The following is a 19,663-nucleotide window of genomic DNA, read 5'->3' on the forward strand; positions in this document are numbered from 1 at the left end:
GCAATCATTTTTATTTCTCCAAGCTTGCTTACTTTTCACACCTTAACTTTCTCTAAATGCAAAAGAAGCACCATTTGAACTGACCAATATCCCCACCCATACAAATGCCTTTGTCTAAGAGTTTTACTCTTTTTATACAGAAACACTAAATTAAACCCACTTATATCCAAACCTTACTTCCAATATTTGACAATACAAAGATAAATCCCTTAAAACTACCTCAGTTTTCCCCGACACTAGCAGATTTCTTGATACAGATAGTACTCTTTAAAGGTGAAGGGATAAATTTAAATTGCTTTTAAAAATTTAGATGGAATCCAAAAAGAACACAATTACCAGAAAGTCATAATTCACAATCATTTTGACAAATCTTATCCAAATTGTATTTCACCCTAAATATTACACGTATTCATTGCAAAATGATGCATTGAGTGTGTGGGTGAAGAGAAATGAAGTGTTTCCAGCTTTTTGTCTGCTAGTCTGCTTCTCATTTTCAGCCTACATCATTAGCAACTGCACAAAAAGACAGCCAAATGGATATGCTTCTCTCTGTCAGTACACAGCCGCTCCCTCAACAACTCCTCAGCTGAGGCTCCTCGTGAATGTGCATGGAAACTGGGTCCCTCACAACAACAGCATAAGCTTGAGGTTGACCCTTAGGCATTTGGAAATGCCCTGACACTCACCACCTAAACTCCCATCAATGGACAAAAAGCCTCACTGTCTTGTGAACATCTCGTGAGAGTTCAAGGAGTAAACCCTTGAAGAAGTCAGGGGTACAGCCCAAAGGCAGAGTGAGGTCTAAATAGGTCATCTTTCTATCAACTCCAGCAACCAAGCCAAAGTCAAATGTAGTGCTCCCCATTTGTTTGGACTCAGCTGGGACAGCTGACATGGGGACCCTGAAGTTTAGAAGCCCAGGTTCCTAGTTTTTTCTCAGCTTGTTGTGTGGGGAGGATATTCCAGCCCTGCTGGAGAGCAGGAACACAATATGGGTTACAGCACCGCAGAATTTAGAAAATGTTAGTCAACTCTAAAGAACTTAGCCATGTGGAAAATATGGCCAATGTCGCTAAACACAGAACAGAAAATGCTGAATGTACTTAGCAAGTCAGGCAGCACACACTATATTTTCTTTTGTACCTAAACACATCAATTTTTAAATATTGTCAGTCTAAATATTTCTTGACAAGGTCGACACTGTTCTATTCACTCAAAGATGCCAACAAATCAGGTTTAAAGGTACATTGAAAATTTTTAAAAGGAGCATTTTGAACATAAAAGACAGGGAAACTTTGTTGCTGAGAAGCAATAGATATTTCATAGCATCATAGAATCCCTGCAGTGCAGAAGGAGACCACTTGGCCCATCAAGTCTGCATAGATCACAATCAGATTCTTTCCCCATGACCCCACTTATCCACCCTACTACTCCCCCTGACACTAAGGAGCAATTTAGCATGGCCAATCCATGCTAACCCACACATCTTTGGACTGTGGGAGGAAACCGGAGCACCTGGAGGAAGCTCACACAGACAGGGGGAGAACGTGCAAGCTCCACTCAGTCACCTGAGGTATTTATCTTGATGGCTAAGAATCACGTCACTTGTAATATCTCAGTAAGCAAAGCTTACATGAAGACAAGCACTCCACTGGAACATATACAAAAATCTGCTGAATGCATAGCCAGTGGGGCATGCACAGTGGTTAGCATCATAGTCTCACAGCACCAGGGACATAGGTTCAGTTCCTGTCTTGGGGTCACTGTCTGTGCAGAGTCTGCACATTCTCCCCCTGTCAATGCGGGTTCCCTTCAGATGCTCAGGTTTCCTCCCACAGTACGAAATACATGCTGGTTAGGTGCACCAACCATGCTAAATTCTCCCTCAGTGTACCTGAGCAGTGTGGCAACTAGGGGATTTTCACAGTAACTTCATTGCAGAGTACTGTGTGCATTTTTGGGCGCCGCACCTGCGCAAAGATATTTTGGCCTTGGAGGGAGTGCAGAGGAGGTTTACTAGGCTGATACCGGAGTTGAGGGGGTTGAGCTATGAGGAGAGGCTGAATAAACTGGGCTTGTACTCGTTAGAGTTTAGAAGAATGAGAGGAGATCTCATTGAGACGTATAAGATGATGAATGGGATGGATAGGATAGAGGTGGAAAGACTCTTCCCGCTCAAAAAAGACAATAGGACTAGGGGGCACAGCCTCAAGATAAAAGGGGGGCGGTTTAGAACGGAGTTGAGGAGGAACTTCTTCACTCAAAGGGTGGTGAATCTCTGGAATTCTCTGCCCGTTGAAGTGGTGGAGGCTGCCTCACTAAATATTTTTAAGACACGGGTTGATGGGTTTTTGATAGGAGAGGGGATTAAGGGTTATGGGGAGAGGGCGGGAAAGTGGAACTGAGCAGCGACAGATCAGCCATGATCTTATTGAATGGCGGGGCAGGCTCGAAGGGCTGGATGGCCTACTCCTGCTCCTATTTCTTATGTTCTTATGCTCTTAATGACTTGCAACACTAATAAATAAACATTAAACTTTAATGAAAACAACTAGTCCAAGAATTTTAAAAGTGGTCTGGATCATACTGACTGTTTAAGGTAGACAGATTTCTTTCAGTCTATAAACATACTATAGCCACATCTTCAATAACCCCCAATCCCACATTTATCCTGGACCACTATTTGACCTTTGCAATATTAAAAATTATACATCAACGGGCCCTACAATCCATGGCTACTATTGGCTTCTTGGGCTCTGGTCTAAAGCTTTACTTTGAACTCAATTCAAGACACCAGCTCAACAAAGGCAAGGGTAGTTAGAAATCAATTGGTCAGTTCCTTTGGTATGTCAGCAGCAATTACCTCTAATGCTGAGCAGAGGTAGCAGTTTGAGCTTTCGACCAGGTCAGCAGCTCAAAGACTGCTCAGGATCACAAAACCAAGGCATTTTACAGAAGGAAACTCCATTTTAAATTGTCCCAGTTATGACAATGCAGTTTGCACTTCTCTATTCATCAACTGCAATGAAAGCACAACTTTACAATGAGTTATTTCCAAAATCTACAAAACACAACAGATAAAGCGGAATGAAAAACAAGTGGGTGCTGTTTCAGAGAACTCAGGAAATAATGGAGAATTGCCAAATTGTTCCAAATTTCTGCATTTGAATGAACAATGCATGTATAGAAAAGGCAGAGAATTTAGGTTAGTACCATCAAGGAACAAATTTCAGACTACACAATTTGAACAATGATGCATTCCTATAACTCAATGTGGAGAAAAAATTCATCAACTCAAAGGCAAACAAGACAATGGTGATAGACGTCCTCAATCAGATTACATTTAGTTTTCACTTTTAAGTAGCATTGTTACAAACTCTGCATTTTATTCAGGCCATAACTGCCCAATAGCTCCAATTCAATTTGTTAAATTTATTCACAATGTTGAATGAACAAAACTCACCCTTGGTTGCCAATTCTCATACTGCTTCTGTAAATTAGCACCAATACTTTCCAAAGCTTTCTGAGGGCTCATGGACAGTGGATCTGCAAGACATGAACAGGAAAAACATTTCAATGCATGAGACAATCTCTAAATGTGAGGAAAAATTAACACAGTAAGGGTTGTGGCCTTAGCAAAAACAGCCATTTGCTTCAATGATCTATGTCACTGAGTTCAAATCCCATCATGACAACCGCAGAATTTAAATTCAACAAATTGAATCAAACTAGAATAAAAAGCTGGTATCAATGAAGAAACTACTGGATTATGGTATAAACCGAACTGGTTCATTAACCTCCTTTAAGGAAAAAAGCATGCCTTCCTCATGATCTGAACTATAAGTGACTCCAGACCCACAGTAACGCAGTTGATTTACAACTGCCCATGTAACAGGCTTACAAACCACTATGAAAAACTATGGTACTCGAAAACACTGTAGAACTATCTTCACAACGACTGCAATGGCTTAAAAAGAACCATCACTCTTAACCAACAGAGGGTAGCACTGCTGCTTTAGGGCGCCAGGGACCTGGGTTCAATTTCGGCCTTGGGTAAGTATCTGTGTGGAAGTTGCACATTCTCCCCATGTCTGCGTGGACTGTGTTTCAGTCCACAAATGTACAGGTTAGATTGATTGGCCATGCTAAATTGCCCCTTAGTGTCCCAAGATGTGTAGATTAGGGGGATTAGCATCATAAATATGTGGGGTTAAGGGGATAGGGCCTAGGTAAGATTTTTTTAAAAAGTGGGTTGGTGCAGACTCAATAGACTGAATGGCGTTTTTCTACGATGTAGGGATTCTATGATTCTAACTTCCCAAGGACAATAAATGTTGAACTTCCAGCAATGCCCATATCCCATGAATGAATGAAAGAAAAATAATCACTTTCTGGCTAAGAAGTTGAGTGTTGCAATCTCAGTCAAGACCAGTAAAACTTTTTCAAGAGCAAGAAATCCAAAATTCCAATTATTGACTGAAAGAATGAAGTCACAAGTGCATTCTAAAAAAAAAATCTTTACAAGAGTCCAACAAAGCAAAATCTAAATGCTATCTTATTTGACCATCTATATTCTAAAATCCAGAATCAATACAGATTCAACATGAATCGCAGGCAAACTGCACTCAATTATGAGCAACACATTGAACATCAAGTATCAGATACAAAGGAGGCAGATCTTATGAATTGGCTTAGCAGCCCACTCAGCCTATACATGAATAATTGCAGCCACCAAGTCCTTCAAACATCTGTTTTTCTCACAAGATATTTCAGCTTCCCTCCTTCTGGGATTTAGCCTGATCCCCGGCTGACATAAGCACATAACCAACCTGACTTTGACAGGCATGGGCTTCATTGAAAATGGCACATGTCTACAGAATCGCAATTCTGCTTATGATGGTCTGGGTGGTGCAAATCCACTAAAGTTACCTTCAAGTAAGGAAAGTAGCTACAGCAAAAACGTATTTTAACGTATTTGCCTATTCTCAGCTCTGGATCTAACCTCATTCATTCATCCTCAGCATGCCTGTACCACACTGCTAGGTTCACCATCAACTGAGCTGAGGGCTGTGTTTTACGTGGTTTTAAGCAGGAGTTTTGGTTTCCAATCTCAGTTTCAGTCTTTGTGTCCTGTGCAACTGGGAGAGTCTGTTCCCCTTTTCAATTGGGCTCTGTTCGAAAAACTATAAGCTTTGAAACCATGGCGCCCATCACACAGTCATTAACAATTATACTGCTAATGTGAACTTGCATTGTTAATTGCTGGGCTTTAGTCTTTATGGCAAGTTTAATGGGTAACTAATGTGCAAATACAGCAACTTCCCGAAACTGCACTAACAATCCCACCCAGACCCTACCTTGTAACACCACTTATTTACCCTGCCAATCCCCCTAACACTAGGAGCAATTTAACATAGCCAATCACCTAACCTGCACATCTTTGGACTGTGGGAGGAAACCCACGCAGATAATGGGGAGAACATGCAAACTCCACACAGACAGTCATCCAAGACTGGAATTGAACCCAGGTCTCTGGTGCTGTGAAGCCTCAGTGCCATCCTTAATATTGTTTTCCCATACTGTACTCAACATTTTAAAATTCAGATATAATTTGAAACAGCTTTAAGACTAGGCCTTTTTTTTAACGTAAATATCCTTTTTGATTTACTACTTCAGTTCGATAAAATATCTAATTTAAGCTTGTTTTATCCATGCAGGGTCTACCTTCATAACTAGATCAAAATCTATTAGCTGGAAAGAAAGAAATTTAATCAAGTAAATCTAGTCCGAATTAAAAGCAGGTCCAGGCAACAGACATTTAAATAGCTTTTCTCTGAAATCATTAACCAGAGATGTATCTTACCCAAAAGTCAGGTTGCTGGTAGTGCTAAAAACATAGCACAGCTGAACATTGTAACCCTAACCAAAGATTAATTTTCTTTTGAATAGGGCTAGGCCAAGCATAGCCCAAAAATCATGTCACTCTCGCAACAGACATGGGCGCATCCCTGCACAATGAGATGCTTATCTTGGTTGGGCAACTGGGAAAGCAGCAAGAGTAAGGTAGGGAGATCATGGACAAGACAGGCTTCTACAGAAGGATCGACCCCTGGCTCTTCTTGCGTACTTCCAGCAGTTAATTGTATGAATAAAAAATTGGCAATGGGGTTGATGCAACTCACTTGCTTTCTTCCAGTGAGACTTGAAGAAAGGTGAAAACTTGAAATTTATTTAAATTTATATATTTTTTAAAAAAAAACCCCGACTGCTGCATAGTTAATCTTTAAATTTCAGACCACCTCCAGACCCAAGTTACCCATTTTTCACAGTGACAATTGTGTCTGTATGGCATATTGCATCATTTATAACAACACTTCACATCAATCACTTCCCCCACAATGCCCTCAGCTATTTGAAGGATTAATTTGAAAGCAACTTATTACAGGAGGCAAAGTACATTTAACAAGGTTTTCGTGGCAGATGTTCTAAAGGATTTGGGTAAGGACTGCAGCACCCAGACAGCAGGAAGCAGCTCATGTGATTAGTATATGACTGAAAATCCCCTGGTTTCACTATTAGTGTTGGTGAATAGTAAGGTGAGATGGTGATGTAATGATAATGACACTGGACTAATAATCAAGAAGCCCAGGCTAATACTCTGGGGTACAGGTTCAAATCCCAGTGGCAGCTGGTGATCTTAAATTCAATTAATAGAAATAGAGTAAAAGCTAATCTCAGTAATAGTGACCACGACAACTACCATCAATTATTGTAAAAACCCATCTGGTTCACTGATGTCCTGTCAGGAAGGAAATCTGCCATCCTTATCTGGTCTGGCTTCTATGTGACTTTGGATCCACAGCAAAGCAGTCTTAACTGCCCTCTGAAATGACCTAGCAAGTCACTCAGTTCAAGGGCCATTAGGAATGGACAACAGTTGCTAACCTTGCCAGTGACATCCACATCCCATGAAATAAGAGCTTCAGATCCATTGACTTGGGAATTAATCCTTACACTTTCATAAACGGTGTTACATTTTTGCATCTTTTATACTGTTATGGTTTCCCGAATGTCATTCTCAGAAATGACTCTCAATTCTAAGATCGCGAACCTCCACACACCTGAAGGAGCGGCACTCCGAAAGCTCGTGATTCCAATTAAACCTGATGGACTTTAACCTGGTGTTGTGAGACTTCTTACTAATATCTTAATCAAGTAATGAACTGAACAAATTGTTTCAGCTATTGATATATCATATGCTACTATGGGATCTCTCTCCATCTTTCATAAGTAATAAAGATTTATAACTCCAAATCCAGTGGATGCTAGAAATTGGAAATAAAAACAGAAAATGCTGGATATACTCAGGTCAGGCAGCATTTATGCAGGGAACAACAGAGAAAACAGATGTGGGCATCGCTGGCTAGGTCACCACCTATTGCCCATCTCCAATTGCCCTTGAAAAGGTGGTGGTGAGTTGCCTTCCACAGAATCCCTACAGTGCACAAGGAGGCCAGGCCATTCAGCCCGTTGCGTCTGCAGCAATCACAATCCCACTCGGCCCTATTCCCGTAATCCCATATATTTACCCTGCTAATCCCCTGACACTAGGGTCAATTTATCATGGCCAATCAACCTAACCCACATATCTTTGGACTGTTGGAGGAAATCAGAGCACCTGGAGGAAACCTCCGCAAACATGGGAAGACTGTGTAAATTCCACACAGAATGACCCAAAGCTGAAACTGAACCCAGGTCCCTGGCGCTGTGAGGCAACAGTGCCCATAAAAACAAGAATACATACATTTCAGCTGCAGATTAACGTATTATTACAGAACACCTGAACACAAGTAATAAGCTCCTTCTTGAGCTTCTGCAATCCACATGGTTTAGGTGCACCTACAATGCTGGTAAGAGGGAATTCTATAATTTTACATGAATGGCAGCAAAGGATCGGCAACATAGTACCAAGTCATGACAGTGTGTGGCTTTAAGGGGAACTTGCAGGTAATGGTGTTCCCATGTACCTCAAGGTTGCAGAGGTCACAGGTTTATTGCAGGGAGCCTCAATAAGTTGCTGCAGTGCATCTTGAATATGGTACACACTTTTGTCAGCATAGCCAGTGTTGGTCAATATTGGAGGAGGATGTTTTAGGTAGTGGATGAGGTGTCAATCAAGTGCATTTCTTTATCCTGATGGCATCAAGCTTCTTGGGTGTTTTTGGAGCTGCATTTGCCCAGGTAATTGGAGGGCATTCCATCATACTCCATACTTATGTCTTGTAGATGGTCAACAAGCTTTGCAGAGTCAGGAGGAGAGCTACTGGCTGCAGAATTCCCAACCTGCTCGTGCCACAATATTTATACGGCTTGTCCAGTCCAGCTTCTGGTCAATGGTAAACCCTCAGGATAATGATTATAGTGGATGTAATGCCACTGATCAAAGGGAGGTGGTTTGATTCTTTGCTGGAGATGGTCTTTTCTGACACTTATGAGGTGCAAAAGTTACTTGTTACTTTGTCTCACGATGTTTACTTCCAGCATTTTTTGTTTTTATTGCAACTTTGTACTTTGCTTTCAGGCTATTACACACTTCACTAACAAACATCAGTGATAAACAGAGTATAAAACATTTTTGTTTACCTTCCTGTATGGAGACCAATAAAACCTCAGCGTCTACTGCCAAACTATTCTGTTGTTGTGGTGTTTCTTGTATCTTTTTTAGTGCTGTGAGAATTGATAACAGCTTAAACTACTGTCCTTAGAATTTGAGGCTGATGATTAAAGAGATGTTCACAAGTACCCCAAAAAAACAAGAAAAATCTTGTTTTTTTGGGGAAATATTTGTGAACATCTGTTTAATCATTAGCCTCTAAATAGTAGCTAAACAGGTCAAAAATTAATGGCCATTTAGATAATTTCAATCAAATCACATAGTTTGCTCACACAAAACTTGTCTTTTCCCTCAACCTTTATAAACTTCCAAACAACACTTGCTATCAAATTAAGCTTAGTGCAAAATTCTGCCCACAGCCAGTTCTTAAACATTGAGGCTGGATTCAGAGAGATATCCAACAATATTCAAAAAGTGAGCAAAGTACAAAATTCAATATTCTTCACTTAAAAGGTTTGTGTTCACCATCTCCCCCCTGCTTCAGAGTATTTCAAAATTATCTAGAATTAAAGCTCAAGGGATCAGCATGCTCAAGTTCACAGTAAATCTATTTTAAAAACTGTTGAAATAATTTAAGTGAATGTATCCAAGAGGCGGCTGGATATAGCACTTACAGCAAATGGAATCAAAGATTATGGGGAGAAAGCAGGATTAGGTTATTGAGTTGGATGACCTTGATGAATATCAGAGCAGGCTTGAAGGGCCAAATGGCCTCCTCCTGCTCTTATCTTCTATGCTTCTATGTAAGTGGCAATTACCATTGCTCCAGGGACAAAACTGGATCCGCCTCTCAGTTAATAGAATGCCATTAGCACCACAGGATGCAATTATGTTAAAAGAATTTAGCAGACTGCTAGGCAAGTGGATATTTCTTTTCTGTTGTATAGAGTAAAATGCAAAATAGCAAAGATGCTGAAAATATTTTGAATGCAATCATTAGCACCCATGGAACTATTAAAATTCTCCGCTGAAACATATGGAGGCAACAACATGGAAACAATCCATTCAGTACCACTGTGCACACTCCCCTCAAGTCATGGGTTTTCTAATGTTCATTTGGGATCCCTTCCTTGTAAAAACAATGAGGTTGGCAGTGCAGGTTTTAAATGAATGTTTATACTATTAAATTTCTATTCAATTCAATTTGGTTGCTACTTTAAAAAAGATGTACATTTACATAATGCCTTTCATACCACAGAACATCCCAAAGTGTGTTACAGCCAATGGTGCCAAGTTGCTGTATGACGTAGGAAACAAGGCAGTTAATTTATGCACAGCAAGCTCCCACAAACTGTGAGAATAATGGTCTGTTTGAGGTTGCGTGGTTGTCTGAAGGCAAGAAGTGGGGGTGTGGGGATGGCCCTGGCGAGATGTTCATCTTCATCAATGATATGTTGAAGACTCCGGAGACCATTGTTCGCAGCAAACTACCCAGCCTTCAGGAGAACAGTGACCACAATACCACACAACCTTGCCACAGCAACCTCTGCAAGACATGCCGGATCATCGACATGGATACCATCATCACACATGACAATACCATCCACCAGGTACACGGTAAATACTCTTGCAACTCGGCCAACATTGCCTACCTGATACGTTGCAAGAAAGGATGTCCCGAAGCATGGTACATTGGGGAGACCATGCAGACGCTACGACAACGGATGAATGAACATCGCCCGACAATCACCAGGCAAGACTGTTCCCTTCCTGTTGGCGAACACTTTAGAGGTCACGGGCATTCAGCCTCTGCCTTCGGGTAAGCATTCTCCAAGGCAGCCTTCACGACACACGACAGCGCAGGGTTGCTGAGCAGAGACTGATAGCCAAGTTCCGCACACGAGGACAGTCTCAACAGGGATCTTGGGTTCATGTCGCACTATCTGTAACCCCCATGACTTGCCTGGGTTTGCAAAACCTCACTTACTGTACTGTCTGGAGACAATACACATCTCTCTAACCTGTGATCAGTGCTCCTTCCACACACATTGTCAGCCACTTTAGGACTTGAACAGCAGGTTAGGTGTAAAAATTCGCATTCTAATCAGTAATCTGTAAACCGTCTGTGCTTTATATGCTCTGTCTGAGGCCAGAACTCTCCATTCACCTGAAGAAGAGGGAAACCCCTCGAAAGCTAGTGAGTTTACTATCAAATAAATCGGTTGGACTAAAACCTGGTGTTGTCAGACTTTTTACTATGTACAATATTCAACACTGCACCAAAGGATCAACTTAGATACTTTAACATACCATGCAAAGCACGGTACCTCCAACAATATAACATTTGCTCAGTATTGCACTGGGGTGTCAGTTTGGATGCTGTGATACTCATTAATTCCATTTTATTTTCACTATTTCACCAGTTATTGCTGCAAGACTGCTGAATTTGGAATTTAGTTTTACTTTGTTCCTGAAAATAGGCATCATTTCTAGCAATGGGACCATCATAGTAGCGTACAAAAGTTACAGCACTGAAGGAGGCTGTTTGGCCCATCTTGTCTATGCCTGTCCAAGGACACCCAAGTGCCCTTTCTAATCCCACCCAATCCTCCGCCCCATAGCCCACAGAACTTAAAGTTAAATTTAAGGTTTATTTATTAGTCACAAGTAGGTTTACATTAACACTGCAATGAAGTTACTGTGAAAATCCCCTAGTCGCCACACATCGGCGCCTGTTCAAGGACACAGAGAGAATTTAGCACAGCCAATGCACCTAATCAGCACATCTTTGGACTATGGGAGGAAACCAGAGCACCAAGAGGAAACCCACGCAGATACAGGGAGAACCTGCAAACTCTACACAGACAGTGATCCAAGCCGGGAATCAAACCTGGGTCCCTGGCTCTGTGAGGCAGCAGTGCTAACCACTGTCCCACCCCGAGATGCAGATCCAGGTACTTTTTAATTCGATCTCTCCTCATAGCTACACTTTTCAAGTCCTGGCAACATTGTAAACTACTTCTGCACTTTCTCCAGAACAATTGCGTATCCCTATAATGCTGTGACCAGAACAGCACACAATTCTCCAGTTGTAGCCTCATCAGTGTTTCATACAATTCCAATATTATATCCTTACTTCTATATTCTATACCTCTGCCAATGAAGGACAACATTCCATACACCTTCTTTACAACCTTGTACATAAAAACCAGGAGTAGGCCATCTGTCCCCTCGAGCCTGCTCTGCCATTTAATAAGATCATGGATGATCTATTCATGGACTCAGCTCCACTTACCTGCCCACTCACTATAACCTTCGAATGTTCAGAAATTTATTTATCCTTGCCTTAAAAACATTCAGTGAGGTAGCCTCAACTGCTTCACTGGGTAGGGAATTCCACAGATTTGGATAAAATTGTTCCTCCTCAACTAAGTCCTAAATCTGCTCCCCCTTATTTTGAGGCTGTGCCTCCGAGTTCTGGTTTCATCTGCCACTGGAAACAACCTCCCTGCTTCTATTGTATCCATTCCCTTCATAATCTTACATGTTTCTGTAAGATCCCCCTCATTCTTCTGAATTCCAATGAGTCCCAGTCTACTCAGTCTCTCCTCATAAGCCAACCCTCTAAACTCCAATATCAACCCAGTGAATCTCCTCTGCACCCCCTCCAGTGCCAGTATATCCTTTCTCAAGTAAGGAGACTAAAACTGTACAACAGTACTCCAGGTGTGGTCTCACCAGCACCTTATGCAGCTGCAACATAACCTCCCTGTTTTTAAACTCCATCCCTCTAGCAAAGGACAAAATTCAATTTGCTTTCTTAATTATCTGCTGCACCTGCAAACCAACATTTTGTGATTCATGCACAAGGTCACCCAGATCCATAAGACATAGGAGCAGAATTAGGCCACTCAGCCTATCATAAGAACATAAGAAATAGGAGCAGGAGTAGGCCATCCAGCCCTTCGAGCCTGCCCCGCCATTCAATAAGATCATGGCTGATCTGTCGTGGCTCAGTTCCACTTTCCCGCCCTCTCCCCATAACCCTTAATCTCCTCTCCTATCAAAAACCCATCAACCCGCGTCTTAAAAATATTTAGCGAGGCAGCCTCCACCACTTCAACAGGCAGAGAATTCCAGAGATTCACCACCCTTTGAGTGAAGAAGTTCCTCCTCAACTCCTCAAGCCTGCTCCGTTATTTAATCACAGCTGATTATCTTTTTCATCCCCATTCTCCTGCTTTTTCCCCATAATCCTTGATCCCCTTATTAATCAAGGATCTATCTCTGTCTTAAAAGACACTCAATGACCTGGCCTCCACAGCCTTCTGTGGCAAAGAGTTCCACAGATTCACCACACTCTGGCTGAAGAAATTCCTCCTCATCTCTGTTTTAAAGGATCATCCCTTTAGCCTGAGGTTGTGCCCCCAGTTCTAGATTTTCCGACTAGTGGAAACATCCTCTCCACAACCATTTATCCAGGCCTCGCAGTATCCTGTAAGTTTCAATAAGATCTCCCCTCATCCTTCTAAACTTCAATGAGTACAGACCCAGAGTCCTCAACCAATCCTCAAAAAGCAAGCTCTTCACTCCAAGGATCATTCTTGTGAACTTCCTCTGGATACTTTCCAAGGTCGGCACATGCCTTCCTTAATATGGGGCCCAAAACTGCTCACAATACTCCAAATGGGGCCTAACCAGAACCTTATACAGCCTCTGAAGTACACACCTGCTCTTGTATTCTAGCCCCCTTGACTTTAATGATAACAATGCCTTTGCCTTCCTAACTGCTGATTGAACCTGCATGTTAACCTTGAGAGTTTTGAACAATGACTCCCAACCAAGTCACTTTGTGTTTCTGATTTCCTAAGCATTTTCCCATTTCCCTCTGCACAGCAACATGTTGCAATTTACTGCCATTTAAATAACAGTCCATTTTGCTGTCATTCCTACCAAAATGGATGACCTCACATTTACCTCCATCTACCAAACCCTTGCCCACTCACTTAGACTATCTATATCCCTTTGAAGACTTTCAGTGTCCGCTGCACACTTTGCTCTGCCACATCTTAGTGTCATCTGCAAATTTTGTCTACTTCAACTGCTGCCTTTAGGGTCCTCTCTACTTGTCCACCAGGATCTCTCACGTCATTTACCCCATATTCCCATTTATTGAGTATTCTGTATAACTGTTTGACTTCACTAAATGCATTACCTCACACTTCAGTGTTAAAATCCATCTGCCACTTAACCGTCCATTCTACCAACCTATCGATATTGTTTTGGCGATTATAGCTATCTTCTACACTATCCAATACTCAGCCAATCTTTATATTAGCTGCAGATTTCTTAATCGCACCCCCACATTCACATCCAAATCGTTAATATATAACAGAAACTGCAAGGGTCCCAACACTGAAATCCATTAGTTAAGGGATGAAGAAGGGAACTGTGTGTAGATGCAGAGGTTGAGAAGAGTCTTAAATGAATATTTTATCTCCAAAGTTACAAAATAAAGGGATGATTCAGATATACCAGTCCAGGAGGGACACTGAGATACTGGGCAGTATAATCATAAAGACAGGAAATACATGAAGGGTTGGAATCCTTGAAAATTATTAAGTCACCAGGGCCAGGGAAATTAGGGCAGCACAGTAGCACAGTGGTTAGCATTGCTGCTTCACAGCTCCAGGGACCCGTGTTTGATTCCCGGCTTGGATCACTATGTAGAGTTTGCACATTTTCCTCATGTCTGCAAGGGTTTCCTCCACGGTGCTCCAGTTTCCCCCCACAGTCCAAAGATGTGCGGCTTAGGTTGATTGGCCATGCTAAAATTGCCCCTTAGAATCCTGAGATGCGTAGGTTAGAGGGATTACTGGGTAAAATATGTAGGGATATGGGGGTAGGGCCTGGGTGGGATTGTGATCAGTGCTGACTTGATAGGCTGAATGGCTTCTTTCTGTACTGTAGGGTTTCTGTGATTCTATGGAACACCATTTGAAACAACTTTCCATTCGCAGGTGCGTCCCTCGGCCATTACCCTTTGTTTCCTGTCACTAAACCAACATTTTATCACATTATACTGTACCTCAAGGGCTTTTACTTTTTTGACCAATCTGCCATATGGGACCTTGTCAAACGCCTTGCTAAAATGCATGTACACAACGTCCACTGCACTACCTTCATCAACCCTTCTTTCACTGTCTCAAAGAATTCAATCAACTTTGAGAGGGACTTCTTTTAACAAATCCATGCAAACCATGCCTCACTAATCCATGTTTTCCTATGTGACACTTAATCCCATCTCAGGATTGATTCCACTAATTTGGCCTATAATTGTTTGGCATTTCCTTAGATCTCTTTTTAAGCAATGAAAATAATTTACATTTCTTCAGTCCTCCGGTACCTCCCCGGTATCTAGTGAGGATTGGAAAAACATCCTCAGAGCATCTATCACCTCCTTGACTTCCTTCAGCAGCCTCAGAAACATTCCATCTGGCCCTGGTGACTTAATAATTTTCAAGGATTACAACCCTTGAGTATTTCCTCTCTATGATTATCCTGCCCAGTATCTCGGTGTTCCTCCTGGACTGCCATATCGGTATCATCCCTTTCTTTTGTAATCCTGAAGACAAAATATTCATTTAAAACTCTTCTCAACCTCTGCATCTACACACAAGTTCCCTTCTTCATCCCTGATAGGTCCACTTATTCCTTAACTAAATTTTTTTTAACCATTTATATATTGGTATAATATCTTTGGGGGTTTTCTTTAAATTTACTTGTTAATCTTTTAAATGTCCTCTTCTTAATTTTTTTTTGTTTTTACTTCATCCCTGCGTTTCCTATCTTCGTCTCGGCTACCTGCAACTGCTTAGCTCTTTGTGCCTATCGTACACTTTCTTTTCCGTTTGATCTTCCCCTGTATTCTTCTAGACAACCCTGGGATTGTACCTCGCTTTGTTTTGACGGGAATACATGTCTACTTTGTACATTTAGCTTGTAGTGCATCCCACTGATTTATCCTCTAGCAGATCTGTTCAATCCACTTCAGCCAAGTCCCTTCTCATTCCTGTAAAATTTGCCTTAGCCCAGTTACTCCTGCTTTTTCTCTGTCCTTTTCCAAGGCAATGCTAAATCTAACTGAATTGTGATCACTGCCCCCCACATAGTCGCCAACTGTCACTTCGTCCACTTGTCTTCCAAGTGGTCAATGAACACCACCGTGTTCACTGATTTTTAGGATGCACCATAGAAAGCATTCTTTCTGGTTGAATCACAGCTTGGTATGGCTCCTGCCCTGACCAAGGCTGCAAGAAACTACAAAGGGTGGTGAACGTAGCTCAATCCAACACGCAAATCAGCCCCCCATCCACTGACTCCACCTACACTTCCCACTGCCTCGGAAAAACAGCCAACATAATCAAGGACCTCTCATACCCTAGGCATACTCTCTTCTGCTTTCCTCCATTGGGAAAAAAAATACAAAAGTCTGAAATCATGTACCTACAGACTTAACAGCTTCTTGCTTGTTGCCATCAGACTTACCCCACACTAAGTTGATCTTTCTCTACACCCTAGCAACAACTATAACACTATATTCTGCACCTTCTTTCCTTTTCCCCTATGTACTCTATGAATAGTATGCTTTGTCTGCATAGCATGCAAAAAGCAATACATGTGGCAATAATTCTAATGATAGCAAACAAAGTTAAACTAGTAAGGAGAAGGGCTGACAGAGCTGGGCATTGTGTAACCTGGCTACTTGCTGTCATTACAGAGCAACAATTAACAAAGCAAACCAAACATCAAATTGTCAATTCAATAGAATATCTATCCAAGTCAATTAGGGTGAAGCTATCTAGCGCTCAGGACAGGTTGCGTCTTCAGTAGTGTTCAATACTGGTTGCTGAGCCACCTGGATTACACCCAAGATCTGAAAGGTGCAGAGAAGAGATGAAGTTGACCCTAGTGTCATAGGAATGGTAAAAAGTTGCATTTTCCTGCCTTGAAAGCAGGTACACAAGAAAGAACCCCCTAGAGATATACAAAATTTTAACATTAAAACAGCACCAATTCAAGCTAAATCTTGACCATGCAAGACCAGACACAGGAAAAGCAAAAAAATTGCAATGTTATAAAAAATGCCAGGTGCACTTTCTTTACGTGTCTCCTGGATAATGCATCAGGCATAAATGTCTGAGACATTCGAGAGGCTTTTATATACTGTAATAAAGAAGCAGGGCCAGAAGAAATAAAATTATAGGTTTTGTTTTAAAGCTAAATTGCCAAAAGATCATATCTGTACATCTGTACTCTTATTGATTCTGTAACTGTTTTTCTATCCTTTTTGCTGTCTTCCCAGCCATTTCTCATCTGTCTCTCAAAGGTGTGAGAAGGGGATAAAGACACATGCAAAAGAGCTTCTAGGAACATCATTCTTAACTGGTCATTTAAATCTAACATGCTTTGCATAAAAATTCAAACTGCACATTTGCCTCCCCTTGAGGAAAAACCCATTCCAAACAGGTTTTGAACATCAGGTAGCATAGCAGACTGCAGTTGTGAAGTAATTAGAACTGACGTCTCACCACTTCAACCTGGTGTGAAGAAAGGCTGCTGATTGCCCAGCAGGGTACTCACGCCACAATTTGCTGAAAAAATAATTAGAGTTCTCACAACAAGCATATTGGCTGATTGGAAACACATGGTCAATGTCTTAATACAAACCCAAGGTTCTAGGATCCAACACAGAAAGGGACAACTTATTTAATATCTAAGAAAAAGTCAAGCAATTTCTTCAGATTTCCAAGCAAATTTAAAACATGGGAATTATGTTTTCTTTATTTTGCAATGAATTCTCATTTATAAGCAGGACAGCGCAATAGGCCACCAGTCTGCTAATGAGAGTGTCACTCCACTGAACTCCTGCTATTTTCACAACTACATTCAGTCCTACAGTTCGTCAGACACTTCATGGGCCGAATGCTGGAGAAGCAATTACTTACAATCTGCACTTCAAACAAAGATCAATTGTTGTGGATAAAATAGTTTAATTTCCTTTTCTGGACTAATATGAAAGGAGAGTTCTCTAACCCACACTAGATATCAGGAAGTCTACTTGCACCTCCCATTACTAGACTTGCATTTTAAATAAATGAGTAGAATCCCTAGACCAATCAAATAATCAGATTGTTTCCAAAAAAGCTGCATTTTGTGTACAACTGTTTGAACATTTTATAACCAGGGAATTTTACTTTATTTTGTGGGGCCTTCACCAAGTATCAAAACATGGTCCAATATTGATTCCAGCTCCCAGCGCCATTCAGTGATGGTCTAAGTGGAGATCACAGTTAATTCAGTAAACTCAATCTCTGCACTGATTTTAATAGAGGTAGAGCTATGATAATGAGATGTTCTACTTCATCAGTCTCTGTGACATAGTGCATACTCTGACATGACACATATAATGCGATAAGTCAAATCAGAATTGCCCTGATTTTGCATCATTAGTGGCGCATACCATAGACATGCCATTATGATCTTGAAATCTTGAAAGGGGTCAGTTAGCTCATGTTGGCCAGACAACATGATACAAAACAATGACAACAATTCTCTTTTTTTCCCAAATCCCTTCATGGCCCTTCCCTATCAGTAATCACCTCCAGCCACACAAACACCTCCAAGACATTTGTGCCCTTCTAATTCTGGCCTCATGAGCACCCAAATTTTAATTGTTCTCCAACTGGTGGCCACATCCTCAGCTGCCAAGACCCTGAGATACAGAATCCCCTCCCTAAATCTCTCCCCTTCCTTCAGCTGTTCCTTAAAAATGATCTTTTTGATGAAGCCTTTGATTGTCATCCATCCTAATGTATATTTATGTGGCTCAATATCTAATTCTGTTTTATAATGCTTCAATGAACATTGGGACATTTTATGTTAGGACTAGTTCTTGTTGCACATATTATGATCCCAGGTCGGCATGGTGGCACAATGGTTACCACTGCTGCCTCACAGCGCCAAGGACTCGGGTTCAATTCGCGGCTTGGGTCACTATCTGTGTGGAGTTTGCACATTCTCCCCATGTCTGCATGGGTTTCCTCCCATAACCCAAAGGTATGCAGGTTAGGTGCACTGGCCATGCTAAATTCTCCCTCAGTGTCCCCGAACAGCTGCCGGAGTGTGGCGACTATGGGATTTTCACAGTAACTTCATTGCAGTGTGAATGTAAGCCTACTTGTAACTAATAAATAAACTTCTCCTGTAGGTCAATCTACTACACTGCACAGGATTTCCAGCTGTCTCCTGCCAGAGGTTCAGCGTGGTGTAGCCTCATTTGAAATTGTACACCAAGTTCAACTTGTTGATATGAAATAATCAGCCAAGCTGACTAAAGAGTGCCAGGGAAAGCAATAAACTAATTCTTTATGTTGGAGGGAAGAACTGCAAGGGGGTAAAGAAAATCAGCTCAAAATAAACTGGAAGATTCTGAAAAGGCTTTAAAAGAACAGTTAATGTGAAAGAAAAATTAAACTAAAACAATACATTCATATAAAGAAAGGTTTTAAGTTTCTGTTCAGCCTTTCACAACTTTAAGTAGTCCAAAAGCGATTGGCAGCCAAGGAAAGCCAGGTAACAACTCAAGAGGACAATTTGTCCTTTTGAGTTGTTATCTGGCTTTCCTTGGCAATCGGCACTGTGAAGGGCAAATCGAGGAAGTACAGAAGTTTTCTTTTGTAATGTTACCAACAGCTGGAACGTGTTGCTGGGAAGATAGTGGAGTCACAACATTAGATTCATTTAAGGAAACAGATAACCACTGCATGGGAAGTGGAACAATGAGATCAGATGAATGCTTGGATATTCCAAGCAACTGAATAAACGTGAACCCTTGAACACAGCAACCATCATTTTATTGGGCAAACTGAACCCAAAACACTTTTTTAAACTCTTCCAGTCTGAAAAGTTTCTTATATAATCTGCAGCTCAACAATCTGAAATATTTCAGATGAACATATTAAATGCCTTTAAGGGTCAATGTGGGTT

The 19,663-nt window shown here is 41.3% G+C and overlaps 1 protein-coding gene across 1 annotated transcript in view; it reads right to left on the reverse strand.

Annotated features, from left to right (window-relative positions):
- Positions 1-19,663, reverse strand: part of rptor (regulatory associated protein of MTOR, complex 1) — a 443,649-nt gene that overhangs the window by 362,604 nt on the left and 61,382 nt on the right. The window contains exon 3 of the mRNA XM_080209484.1: positions 3,464-3,546. Coding sequence (XP_080065610.1) covers positions 3,464-3,546 — 83 coding nt within the window. The remainder of the gene's footprint in view (positions 1-3,463; positions 3,547-19,663) is intronic.

The sequence above is a fragment of the Carcharhinus amblyrhynchos genome, chromosome 21 (genome assembly GCF_965287045.1).
Source record: "Carcharhinus amblyrhynchos chromosome 21, sCarAmb.v2.hapA, whole genome shotgun sequence".
NCBI lineage: Eukaryota > Metazoa > Chordata > Chondrichthyes > Carcharhiniformes > Carcharhinidae > Carcharhinus > Carcharhinus amblyrhynchos.